At 44.4% G+C, this 13,300-nt stretch overlaps 1 protein-coding gene across 3 annotated transcripts in view; it reads right to left on the minus strand.

Moving 5' to 3' along the window:
- Positions 1 to 13,300, minus strand: part of RORA (RAR related orphan receptor A) — a 396,584-nt gene that overhangs the window by 11,898 nt on the left and 371,386 nt on the right. For 2 of the 3 annotated variants that reach the window (XM_064668334.1, XM_064668335.1), the window contains 6 exons: positions 9,171 to 9,312; positions 7,178 to 7,573; positions 4,372 to 4,493; positions 3,102 to 3,234; positions 2,341 to 2,448; positions 873 to 983 (listed from right to left, as the gene is read on the minus strand). In XM_064668334.1, coding sequence (XP_064524404.1) covers positions 873 to 983; positions 2,341 to 2,448; positions 3,102 to 3,234; positions 4,372 to 4,493; positions 7,178 to 7,573; positions 9,171 to 9,312 — 1,012 coding nt within the window. The remainder of the gene's footprint in view (positions 1 to 872; positions 984 to 2,340; positions 2,449 to 3,101; positions 3,235 to 4,371; positions 4,494 to 7,177; positions 7,574 to 9,170; positions 9,313 to 13,300) is intronic. The other variant, XM_064668337.1, reaches the window with a different exon arrangement.

Genomic DNA, 13,300 nt, shown 5'->3' on the forward strand with positions numbered 1-13,300 from the left:
CCAGTGACTTACAGAAAAATCAGATGCAAAGATTCAAATATTAAAAAAACCAAAAAGCAGCTCCTAAACTTCATGGCAGAAAGTAGTATGAGCTGCTACATTCTGTGTGTGCCAGACCTGCAGGATTCTGGGGCTTGCTAAGACACTGGGCTAACACACTTCCCATCTGGCAAAGAGCATAAGAGTGGATCTGTGATGCTCTCAACAAACCCACTGCTGCCCACAGACTGTTCACCACCACTCCTGAGCCCACTGCACTGCCACCTAAACCCACAGTTTGCTTCCAAGTCAGACACAAACTGACCTTCTGCCCCAGGATCCTGTTCCCCTGCCTGAGGAGCCGTCCCAGAGCCTGTGAGCAGGGAGTTCTTACAGCCATGGCATGGCACACCCAGGCTGGCTCCGGGCTGGCCTGGCACCACAACCTCAGTGTCCCCAGGCCCACGCTGGGCACACACCTCAGCTGCCACACGACCATGGCAATGCTGCTGAACAGGCCTGAGGTGGTGCTGGAAGCTCACAGATGTGAAAGCTGACTGTGTGAGTTCAGTGTCTACCTTCTGCCTGTCTCACCAGGATCAGCCCAGCAGTCTCACTCACATGCATTTAAGCTTTTTCATAAAGAAGCTGAGTCCTCAACAAGGTCAAAATGTGGAAAACAAGGGCTAGGAGTAGGATTTCCATCTTAACAAACTGATTCCTAAATTCACAGTTGTAATGTGTTTATTAAAATAAAACTTTTGATGAGGGAGACACTCCAAAAGATGTGACATTTCCACACTGTCTGATAGTCTTAATGTTATCGTTAAAAAGACCTCAAAATAAAAACGACCTCTACCCAAACAAAGCCAGAGGAAACCTTCATCTCTTACCTGCTGACATTAAAACAAACGCAGAAAACAAAGCTATTTCATCTTCTGTCAGGTGCATAGAACATAAACTTTTTCCAAATTCAAACACAAAACTAATGAAGTCTTCACAACCTGCCAAAAAGAAGGTACAGCTCATGTCACATTGTTTAAAACTACTTCAGAGCCACAGAGTTATTGATTTATTCTGATGCAGATGAGAAACAGATGTAAAATACTTCACAGGTGAATGGTCTTCTCCTTAAGGACTGTGAAGTGATGGTAGTGAGATCTCACTCATCCTTGAGCTTATTACCCCATTCCCACGGGTCTCCAGCTCCCACACCCAGTGCTTGGAAGCTTTTGCACACTGGTTCTTTCCTACATTTGGTTCTTGGGGGGTAAATGTGGATAAATCTCAAGCCATTTATTTTCAAGCTCAAAACTGGTTTAGCTTTGGTTCTGTTCTAAATGGGGCTTTCTCAGGTCAGTGTGGATGGAGGCTGCAAACGTGGCCTTACAAAGTGCTGGTTTGAGGCCTGTTGAGCACCCAGAGTGGGGGAACAGAGAGGCACACGAGGAACATGCAGAGCAGAGGGAGAAGCCAAGGTCTGAACACTTGTCATGCAGCAGAGGAGCTGTGCCTCCTCTTCTCCCTCCTGCTCACCCCGTGTCAGTCAGGTTACTGTGCTGGCACACATGCAGGGACGGGCTGCAAAGTGGAGCCCTCAGAGCCTGAGGGAAGGGGCTTTCCTCTGCACATCTCACCCCCACCCAGCCTGAACCTCTGCATACAGCTGCAAACAGATCCAGCTGGGTTTCCTTGGAGCCCAGAACTGTTTGCACTCTGACCTTGCACCTTGAGGGGTTTTAGAAAGGCAGAGAACACTTCAGGAATGGTACAGCATTGATTCTCCACTGAGGTGTTTCCACTGCCCTCCAAAACAGCCCAAATCTACACCCAGTGAAATACATCCTTTTAAAATTAGAAAAAACATACAAGAAAAAAATTCAAAATTATAAGCTGTGGTTTAACAAAAAAATTGATTTACAGTGCTTTACCTGCAAATAACTGGACTTGGCCCATTATAAAACACTATTAACATCTTCAAAGCAATAACATCAGAATATCCAAAGTTACCTTAAAATCTGCTGCCTTTTCCAACAGGATATACAAAGTGTTACACTAGACATGAAATCTGGGCTTCTGTTCTCAACAAGTGAGTCCAAACTGCTCTACCCTCATCAAAATGTTGATTTTTACCATCAATGGTCCTTTACTGCACAGGTGAAGCTGCTTTAACTCCTGCAATCAGCTTGGCCTCAAACAGAGCCAGCAGGACTGCTTACAAAACAAGCAGTTTGAGCTTTGCAGCTCTTTTATTTGAACACTAGAGCCTGATTTTTTCAAAGCAGCTCTTTTCCCTTGCTCTTCCACCTTATTATTTTTATTCAGTTTTTTTTTAAGACACAACACTTGACATTTCCTTACCTAAGGACTTGAAAACCTCTGGGCTAGCATACTTGCCATCAAAGTAGACTGTGTTGTTCTGGGAGTCAAAGGCACGGCACATTCTGATGAACACAACCTCTAAAGACCCTAAAACAGAAACAGGGTATGTTTGACTCTGGAAGTCGAGGCTTCAGCTGCAAAGAGCAAGTGAGGATTTAAAAATAATGCTCTGCTTTCATCATCTATTGAGTAGGGTAAGAGGTTCCTGTGGTGTAACAGAGTATAGCCTGGTTTGCTACTAGAATTAAAAGAATTCCCATAAACCCCTTCAGAAGTTTTTGCTAAAGCAACTTAGTCATTGCTAATAAACTCTAATAATTCTTTTTAGAGTAATGAAGTCTCTGAAGTCAAAGTGGCTCGTTTAGATTTATGTTCACAGAGCTTTGACAACTTGGTCCAATATTTGTAAACTGCATTGCTTCTACAGTCTCTTGCAGAGAACAATCTGGATTTTTACCTTGAAATTTTTACCTAATAATCGAAAATTAAATCTGAATCCAGCTTTTCCATCTTTACATAGTCTTGTTGTTCATAATGAAAACTTAGTAAGTAGACTTTGAACTCCTCCTCTCCAGAGTAACTATGAAGTTACTTCTGAGGCAACTGGTAAGGTTTTGCCCCACATGATTTTAAATTATCATTGTACTACACATGAATATTTGCATACGCAATCACTATATACAAGTAACACCTTCCTCAGTTGAACTAATAGAAGCAGACCTTAAAACTGACCCACATACCTGCTTTTAAAAGCACAATTTGATCATTTTGACACAGTTCCATAAAGCCATCAATGCGTTTGGCAAATTCCACTACATACTGAATAGCTTCTGTGATTTTGACTGCACACAGCTGCCACATTACCTCCCTCTGCTGTGGGAGAGAAGAGAAATGCAGAGATTACTGACCTGGGCTGGCAAAGCTCATTGTCATCAAGTAAAACTGAGTCAAAAAACCCCTGCAGTGAATTCTCCCCAGCACTCTTGGCTACAGTCTGCTGATAAAACAGGGGGAATTGACCTCCAAGCCAAAGCCTCCTGTGGAGTGACAATGCAAACATGGGAGACTTCTTCAAGTCATGCCAGAAGAGATCCAGGTTGGAGTATTTTTATTTCATATAAACCAAAAATGTCAAAGTGTAACCGTTCTGGTCACTTCAGCAGGAATTTTATTCACTGCATCAAAAGAAAATGCCAATTTCCACCAGCAGGGCATAATCACATTTTCCCTATCAACTTCTGTGTTTTGTGCTGGATGCAAATTATCTGCCTTGCTCATCTTCAGAAGGACACACAGACAGATGATTGTATATGAAGGTCATCTTCTGAACATAAAGAAGGCACGTGAGTTTTTCATATGTTGATAATAATGCAGAATGAAATTACCTAATATAGAAAAAAGGATATTCTTAAAGGTTAAATATTTTTCTGTGGAAATGAAAAACACGTTCAAAGCACTTCCCAGGACAGTTTTCCACATGAAGCCCATGGCAGCAGTTTGTGGATGGAAGGTGTGCTGGAAAGGCAAACACTGACCAGATCTCCCAGTACCCCAGGGGGGTGGCAGCACCATGGACAATGTGCTGCCATTCCACAGGTAAAACCCAAACACTGAGGGACAACTGGAGGGTGTTTATAACTCAAAACACACCATGTACAATCACAACACTTGGTGGCTTCAGCTTGTGCTGTTGTTGATCCAGGAGGTTACAAATTAAGAGAAGAAAATAACATGCCATCTAGGATTGAAAAAATTCCTGTGGTTTCCTATCCTTCTTTATTACAGATTTTAGGAGAATGGCTTTGCCTTTTCCTATACCTGTACAAATCACAAATGCAAAGGATATCCTGACCATCTTGCTGCTTTTGATTCTAGCTTTTTTTTTTTAAACACACAGAAATATACATTCCTGATAGTAAAGAGAAAGCAGTGAAAAAGTGCATTTTGCAGTGTGTTATGGAAATACCATGCTCGATAGAAACCATGCCATGTCCTGGCGTGCTTTCATACCTTGTTCTGGTAGTTCTCGATTTCTTCCTGCAGGAAAGTTTGCCATGTTATCTGCTGCAACTCCTCTCTCAAGTACTGGCAAGTTTCCATGTGTGACTTGGAAATATTCTGTGCAAGATGTTCTAAGAGAAAGAGCAGAAAGCGACACGCATTAGAAATGCAAAGCTGTACCTTCAGACGGGAGCAAATAACATATTCCAGCTGCAACAGGGGGAGGGAGGAGGGCGAGCCGAGGGCCAAGTGCCCGAATTGGGGTTTCTTGGCTGCGGCCGCAGGACGCTCCCGTCCCGCCCGGCGCTGCCCGGCGCCGCCGGCAGAGGACGCGCGGCACCCGCGTGGGAGCCACGGGAACCTCAGCCCCCAAACTGGGCACAATAAAGGCGAGTGGGGGGAAGGCCGGGAGCCCCCATCAGGCTGCCAGTGAGTGCCATTCTCATATATTTATATATTCATTATATTTTCTCATATAATTTAAAAATATTATACTAAAATCTATTATATAAAATATTACATGTTTATTATAATTAATTCTATTATATTATTATGTAACATAATATAATTATGTTATTTCTATTATAATCAATATATTATATTAAAAATATATCTATTGGAGAATCCAGATGATTAAGATAACTCACTAAGAAATCACTAAGGGTTTTTCTTCAGCTTTAGAGAAGCTTAGTTAACTGCACGATTTAAAATTTCCATCCAATGTTTTAATTCCAAATAAAATATTTTCTGCTGCTATACTTGATTAAAAGAACTATATGGCAGATTTACATTTATTAATAAAACCTGGTTCCATAAACCTTCAGGAACCCCTTCAAAAGCTTGAATGGGATTTAGACACCTGAATTCCACTTTGCCTTTCTCTTTTCTTCCCTGGCTCTGGGCCTGTTCTGCTGTTTGAGCATGTGCCAAGCAGAAGTGTTGTGACTTATCTCACACAGTTCTGCCCGGGAGGCCACTGGAAAGGAAGGCTTAAAACCACCAGGACTGGTGGGCATTAACAACATGGGGGTATCTGGGGGACTGGAGCACCAGATCTGTGAAATGGGCCTTGTTTGACAGTGAGCAAACCCGGCCCTTCACAAACAACTGCTGGACAATCAGGCTGTTTAGTACCATCCTTCACACATCAGTAGTTTGATGCAAGAGACTACCTGAAAAGTCTTTTAACACAGGTGAGGTAAACTCAGCTTATATGTGCTACCTGAGCAATCAACAAGGTAGAACACAAGGTAATTTATACTTGGTTTGTTATCACAGCCTTGATGTATTTGAGAACAATTGTTTTTTTCTCACAAGCTGTAGCTCAGACATTTGTCCCGGGTAGCAGCCACTGGCAGCACAGTCCCTGTGCCCTTGCAGGACAGAGAAGGTGAAACACTCCCCATGTTGCTCCCAAGCCTCGGCCTCCCTTCTGGACTGTATTGCAGGACACACCTAAATACTTTCATTGAACAGCCACACCTTCCTAAATTGAAACCTTGGTCTGGCAGACAAACATTCTTCAAACATTGTTCAGTAATGTCAGTGCTGGGCACCCAAATCACACTGTGCAGGCTTTAAATGCAAGCAGTGTGGAAATGAAGGGAAGCAACACGACAAACTTATTTTAGGCCAGTGTTCCAAACTCAAAACCTGGCCTACAAAGGAAAAGCCCTTTCTTTTTTATTGTGAGTTTAATGTAAGTCTTTTTAAGAACTTCCACGAGAAAATTAGCAACCATTTGACTGACACAAAGCTGGCAGCATTGTCTTTAACCTGACTTTTTCTTCTCATCTTTACCTATCTGAAATTATTTGAACTCAAGCCAGACATAGTATTTTGGCTGTCAGGACCAATTATATTGCAGAGAACAGCATTCTGCAACATAAGGACATTATAAAGTAAGCCTTCTTGTGCCGCCTTCTCTGTAAAATTTCTCAAAAGAATATAAACCACATAAAATTTTAATGTGGAATACCTGATTTTTCAAACTATTTTTTTTAGGGTTTTGTAACTAAAATAATTAGCAAAAATGTTGCTTAAGCAAGCAAAATTAGTTTTAAACACCTGACTGCTTACAGAAGTAATAGAATCATGAAACCACTTCTCTCATGTCCTGTTCCACTTTGTTTATAACCTGTTCACACAGCAGGCTCTAACTCCAGTCTCAGCTGTTGACAAGTCACAGCTGTGGAACTCAGCCCCAGTATCATCATTCAGGGAAGAGTTTAAAGTAGAACATGCTAATTAATGTGTTTGTTATAAGGCTTTTGGAGAAATTATCAAAATTTGCTACATTCAAAAATTTTCTTCAGTATCTGGGGCCAGATTCTCTTCAACCAGTGACAAGGAGAAGTGCCCTCAGATTAGTCTGGTGCTTTGGTTTCAGATTTGCCAGGTAAAGAGCAGAGCAAAATCAGCCTCATCACTTTTTGTCAGAAATAAGAGTACTGAGGTAATGGAAAAGGAGATAAAATGTTAAAAAATAATCTGCAAAAAAAGAAATACACTGTCTGTTTGCTCAGCACTAAGAATTAGCTTGTTAATCAGTATTCAAAGGGTTCTATTGCAAGGACTGAAAGCAAAAGCAACACTCCTAGAGCTGATCAGCCCCAGGCTCCCGGAGTTTAGGCCAGAGGGGTAAGTTGTTGTGTGTACCCCGGGATGAGGACACTGTGCACGTCACAGCAGAATGCCCACACATGCTCCCAGCTCCACTGAAGCAGCATTCTCACTATCACCTGGCTAAATGTGGCACTTTAATCCAAAGGGTACTGTTAAGACAATTAGAATGTAAGCTTTTCTCTCTCATTACCTAATTCTGCCATGGACACAGTTGGAGAGGTCTCCCCATTTGTAAAAGAACAATAAGGGAAGAAGCCCGATGCTGGTGTGTAGTCACATATTGGTTCTGGTTTGATTCCATTAATATCAAGACCCGACTGATCTGGAGAAGGCTGTATGTCTAAGTAGAAGCTGCTAACTGCAGAGTCTGCTTTGCTACCTTCAGGGGTATGCCCATCAATGTAATTACTGAGGTCGTCGTGCAGCTCTGTGAGCCCGTTGGTGGTGATATTGTAAGTGGGGGTGAGCGGCTCTGCCTCTCCCGGCTGCTGCTGGTGGTCGCGCTGCTGCTGCTGCAGTCGGTGTTTCTGCACCTCCGCGTACAGGCTGTCCCGCTGCTTTTTGGACATCCGACCAAACTTTACAGCTGAAACACAGACACAGGCTGTTACCTTCCCACACGCCCACTGCTGGCTCTGCACTGTCTCCAGGCTTTACACACCACAGGAACCCCAAACCAGCAGCACAGGCAGACCTAAGGATCGCTGCTCTCGGTCACAGGGACTCAGCTGCAGGCCCTGCTCTTTAGAACACCCTCTTAACATGCAACTGAAATGGACTATTAGAAGCCTCTGGTTTAGCTTCATTCATTAACTTCCCACTTCTGTACCGAAAAGATTTTCTCCTGAACGTCCAACAAAGTTGACAGATGCACCTCTTCAGCATTCAAGTCCTACCTGGAAAAGCAGAAGTTAGAACAGAACATGCTGGCCCAGGATGAACTGTCCAATTCCTGCCAGCTGCACATTCACACCACAGAGTGAACTTAAAAATAGGTGCCAACACGTGGGGTATCGCTCACAGTGTATCAATAACAAGCTTTACTGGGACTGGGACTAGAGCACATGGGAGGAATCACCAAACCTGCTCCAGCACCGCTGTGACAAGCAGAAGTGTTACTAGGTGAGCAACTGTTAAACCTGTATTTGTGTGTGTACAGACGTGCACACACAGATTACTACTGCTTTGAGAGGCAGTAGCTGTCAGCCAGCAGCAACTGGTTTGTAGCATCCAGGGAATTCCTCAGGGTACAGTATGGGATTTCAGGGACCTGTATCAGCTGCAAAAGCCCCGTCCTTTAGAAAGGTGATTACTGCCTTTTACTTCTCTACAAGAAAGCAAACTTGTTGGAGGAACTAGTCATTACATGATCAACTGTTGCAGCTTTTTAGTCTCATGCCCAATAAAAAAATTAAGACAATGTAATTCAAGAAGTAAATGTAATCTGGAAACAATCTCTTTAATGGGGCCTCATGTACCCAGAGTAATGTGTGTGTGTTTGCTGCTGTCACCGTGGCAGGGGAACAGAGTGACTCCAATCTCCAGACTGGGTAAATGGTGGCAGCTCCCCCATCGTGGGGAGGAGTGCAAGTATCAGCTGCAAAGGCAGTTCTAACTGAATTACATAAGTGTCCATCTTACAGAGCTGGCCTTTCATCACTACTCCAGCTGTAATTCTGAGCTTAGTATTAACAGCACTGGAACAGATTTTCTTCAGAATTCTACCTTTGAAAAATCACTGCATTATTTTTCTCTTTGCATTTTTTTTCATTATTCATTATATACAATTCAACTTCTCTTGATATTGGGAAACAGTTCTGACCTGCACCCAGGCACTGTTAACCTGCAACCACAGCAGGTCACTTCAATTGGAACGAACATATAAAGTATTAACATCAGACTAAAAATCTGCATCTTCAAGTGAGCAGATACAAAGCTCTTAATTGGGAACTGTAATAGATGAGTAAGAAAAAAAAATAAACCCAAGAACTTCATACATGCCCTGATATTCATGTGAACATGTAAAAACATACAACGCATAACACAGAAAAACACGGAGCAACATCTAAAAAACACTTGATGACCACAAGTATCAGCCCAATGCACAATTAGCCTTTAAACCCTGTGGGTTTGAGCCCAGCCTCCCTCAGTGTGTGCAGGCAGGCGGTGGGAGCAGTGCTTACCATCCCGGGACATCCCCACAGCCAGGCATTTCTGTAGCCGGCAGTGCTGGCAGCGGTTGCGGCTGGTCCGGTCGATCAGACAGTTCTTCTGCCGGGGACAGGAGTAGGTGGCATTGCTCTGCTGACTCCTCCTGAAAAAGCCCTGCCATGCGAGTGCAAAACACAAGTCAAGAAGCTGTTAACTGGTGCAGCAGATAAAGACTGAAAGGAGCGTACCTAACAGAACATGGAGTTCAAGGGTTCTAGAGTCAACTAAAGGAAGTTAAGAGGGTTTTGGTGGTGGGGGCTTTTTTCTCTCCTAGAAACAAACAAAAACCAGTAACTAGCAAGAAACAGTTCATAAAAAGGTGTTATAACATGTAAAGGAAACACACGTTTATCCACTGATTTTACAGATCCCATATTACAGATGGTACACCAGTTCTTTCCAAAGGAGATAAAACTAATTATAGACCCAGATTTCCTGGATTTTCTATCTTTCCTGGGTCAGCACAGATCTCCAAAACAGGGAGGATTCAGCAGCTGCTCCCCTGTTCTGCTCTCTGCAGTGGCAGGCTCTGACATTCAGCCTCACCAATGTATGCACATGTTTAAAAATACTCAGCACTGAGCACTGTCTCCCACAAAGAACAACTTTCTAAAGGAATTTTATATACTCACAGAATCATTAAGGTTGGAAAAGACCTCTAAGATCATCGAGCCCAACCATTATCTCAGCACCACTGTGCTCACCACTAAACCTAAGGGCCACATCCACATGCTGCCTTCAACACTTCCAGGGATAGTGATTCCACCATTTCCTTGGATAGCCTGCTCCAATGCCTGACCACCCTTTCAGTGAAGAAGTTTTTCCTGATATCTAAACTTCTCCTGCCACAACTAGATGCCTTTTCCTTTTGTTCTGTTGCTTGCCTGAGAGCAGAGCCCGACCCCCTCCCGGCTCCCCCCTCCTGCCAGGGAGTTGCAGAGCCAGAAGGTCTCCCCTGAGCCTCCCTTTCTCCAGGCTGAGCCCCCCCAGCTCCCTCAGCTGCTCCAGTCCTTCCCCAGCTCTGGTCCCTTCTCTGGACACACTCCAGCCCCTCACTGTCTCTCCTGTCTGAGGGGCCCAGAACTGCCCCAGCACTGGAGGTGCCCCAGCAGTGCCAGCACAGGGACGGGCCCTGCCCCGGCCACCCCACTGCTGATACTTTGTGAGTCAGTTTGGTGCTGACAACTGAGGTTCTGCTCCACTGGGTGCAGGGTTTAGACTCTCAAGGAGGGGGAAAGCCAACCCACGTTTTGTGTGTGATGTGTTTGCTGAGTAACCCCATCTCCAAAGGAGGGCAGCGCTGGGAGGTTCCACCCCGCTCCAGCTTTGCTGCCTCCCTCAGAGCAGTGGTGTCATTCCCACTACACCAGCTGCTCGCTTTGAACTCATGTCATCCTTTAGCCACAGACTGCCCAAACATAAGCTGCTGTGTGTGTAATACCTACTTCACAAGGATTCTGCAAAGATGGAGTCATTCTAAAGAGGCACTTGAGATCAGTGAGCACAGTATTTCAGTTTTACGTTGCCACATAATGGATTAATTAACAGTGCTGCAAAGAAAATAGTTCCTCAGCAAGGCTGGGCACCTTTTAATTAAAGTTGGACTTTTCCCAATGTTTTATTTACTCGAGGGCTGCAGGCTGGAGTCCCTCGGCACAGCACACTGTCCAGACACCGGGGAGACAAACAGGGGAAAGGGCTTCTGCATGGCAATCTCAAGGGAGAGACTTCCCAACAAACTGCCTGCAGACAGAGACACGGGAAACAGAGACAAAGCCCCTGCTCCGTCTTAGAGGAGGGCACCAGTCTGTGTCCATTATGCCCCTTTTATTAAAACTTTACTGGGGAAACATGGGGTATAAAAAAAAAAGAAGGAAATTCAAGGTGCTGTCTTCAATCCTCTTTTCCTGTACATTATTTCTCACCCTTTTATTCTGGTCTTTGTTTCTGTTTGATTGAACTTTCAGCTGTTTTTCCATGTTTGTCAATGATTGTACAGCACATACTGAGCTCCAATTGAGTGCATTTCACCCCAAAGAAAACCTGAAATACCATGGAAATTTCTACCATCCCAACATCCCAACTGATCCCTCTGGAGGAACCAGCTCTTCGGTTAGAGAGCTTCACTTCTGAGAGCACCTTCATGGACACTGTCACTCCAGTGCAGGTCCACAGGCAAGTGCAACACCATTCCCCAGGAAAACAGGATTAGGGACTGAGCTGACCAGGGGCTGACTGTTCAAGGTTCTGCATCAGTCCCCAAAAATTTCAGTTCTCCAAACACCTTTTCAGTTGCACTGAATCACATGCTCACAGAGGAACCACATGAACTCTTCTTCCACCACCGAGATCCTGAGAGTCAGCTTAATCAGTGTGTCCTAAAACCTCCAGGACCTAAATGTTTTCCTTCAGCTGAGATATATACTGAGTCTGAGCTGCCAGTCTGGCATTTCTCTTTATTAGGAATAGTCTTGTCAAGCTGAGGATTATTTTTAGTATTATAATGGAGAAAATACTGGGCTTTTTCCTTTTCCAGATTTTCCCTAGAGACACAGCTGCTCAATACATTTTAGTGTACCATGTATCAGCTGAGTTACAGCTTCCAGCTAAATTTTCAGTAGAGCAGAACTGCCTGAAACTGGGGCCTTTAAAAGCACTTGCACTTTACAAACCAGAGATACAGTAGAGTGCTTTTAAAAACGAACTCTATGAAAAGATCAGCAGGAGCTAAAGAAACAAAAAATCCACCTTGCCACAAACTTCAAAAACTAATCTAAACTTGTCCAGAGCACAGAAACACACGTATCTGAGATTTGGGAGTGAATTTACAATGAAGGTCAACAGAGGATTTTTTGCTCTCAAAGTTTTTCTACATTGCTATGAGAAATAAAATAAGGGGTTTTTTTATATATAGGTGTATCTCAAAGTTGTAAGATATCCAAGTTCCAAACTGGACCTGGGTATCAGGGTCTTTTTCGGCTGGATAAGGGAAATATAAAAGTTCCTAAAAATTAAAATCTTTCAGGGCCATGTGGAAATTTTGTACACAGGGGTTTCTCTTCTCTCTTTGGGCTAAGAACAAAGGAAGATCCTTTGTGACAGGGGACACCTCGCAACCAATCAAAAGGAAGGGAAAGCCCCTTTTCAGAGAAAAGAAACCTTTTTAGGCAAAAATGAACATATTTAAACTTATCTGAAAAAGGGTGGGATTTTGTGAAACTATAAAATGTATGAAAATTAAACCCAAAGGGTCTTTCTCCCCAAAAAACTCGGTGTGAGACCAGACCCAGCGTGGTGAATAAATTCTTCCTTTTGCTTCATAAGTTTTTGCCGTCTTTCTAAATTCAAGAGAGAGAGATTTCTCACATTGCTGTCCTTCACTTGTGAGTTTTCCAAGCTCTTGGTGGTCCCTGTGCTCTCGCATCACTGTAAGCCACGGGGGGAAGCCCCTATTACAGGAGTAAATACAGTTTCTCTGCAGGTTGTTTTTACCCCTCTATTAAGAGAAGAGGAGACGCTGTGTTGTGCTGCTCCCTCCCTCCCTCCTGCCAGAGGCAGGGAGCTGGCCGTGATTTCCCCTGGAAGGAGGAGGTGGCTGCATGCCTGGTGCACGTGTGTGCACCGAGCCCTGTGCGAGCCAGCCCGGCCACGTGCCTTTAATGGCAGAGCGTTCGCAGCCAGCCCTGCACGGCCCTCCGGGGCCACAGGCAGGGCAGCCCCGGGATCCCGCAGGACAAACCCCGCTGCACCCGGGAGGTGCTGCTGGAACTCCCCGACCGCGGCTCCGGCCCGAGCGCAGGGAGCTCTCCGGGGCCGGCCCAGAGCGCCGGCTCCGCTCCCAGCGCCGCATCCTCCTCATCAGAGCCACGAACGCGGTGCCGGGGAAGAGCAGAGCAGATCACAGCCCCGGCTCCGTCTCTGCCTTTCAGACTCCTATTTATACACAACACAACCTATGGGTTTTCATGGGCTGCCAAGAAATCAGGTTTGGGGGAAAAAAGAGGGCGCAAGAACTTTTCATCTGCAAGTCAGCTTGAATAACAACTTGTTAAAAAGGACCTTTGAAATGTAAATAGCAGTTTTTGCGAAGTCTATTAATAGT

This window comes from Pseudopipra pipra, chromosome 12 (genome assembly GCF_036250125.1).
Source record: "Pseudopipra pipra isolate bDixPip1 chromosome 12, bDixPip1.hap1, whole genome shotgun sequence".
Classification (NCBI taxonomy): domain Eukaryota; kingdom Metazoa; phylum Chordata; class Aves; order Passeriformes; family Pipridae; genus Pseudopipra; species Pseudopipra pipra.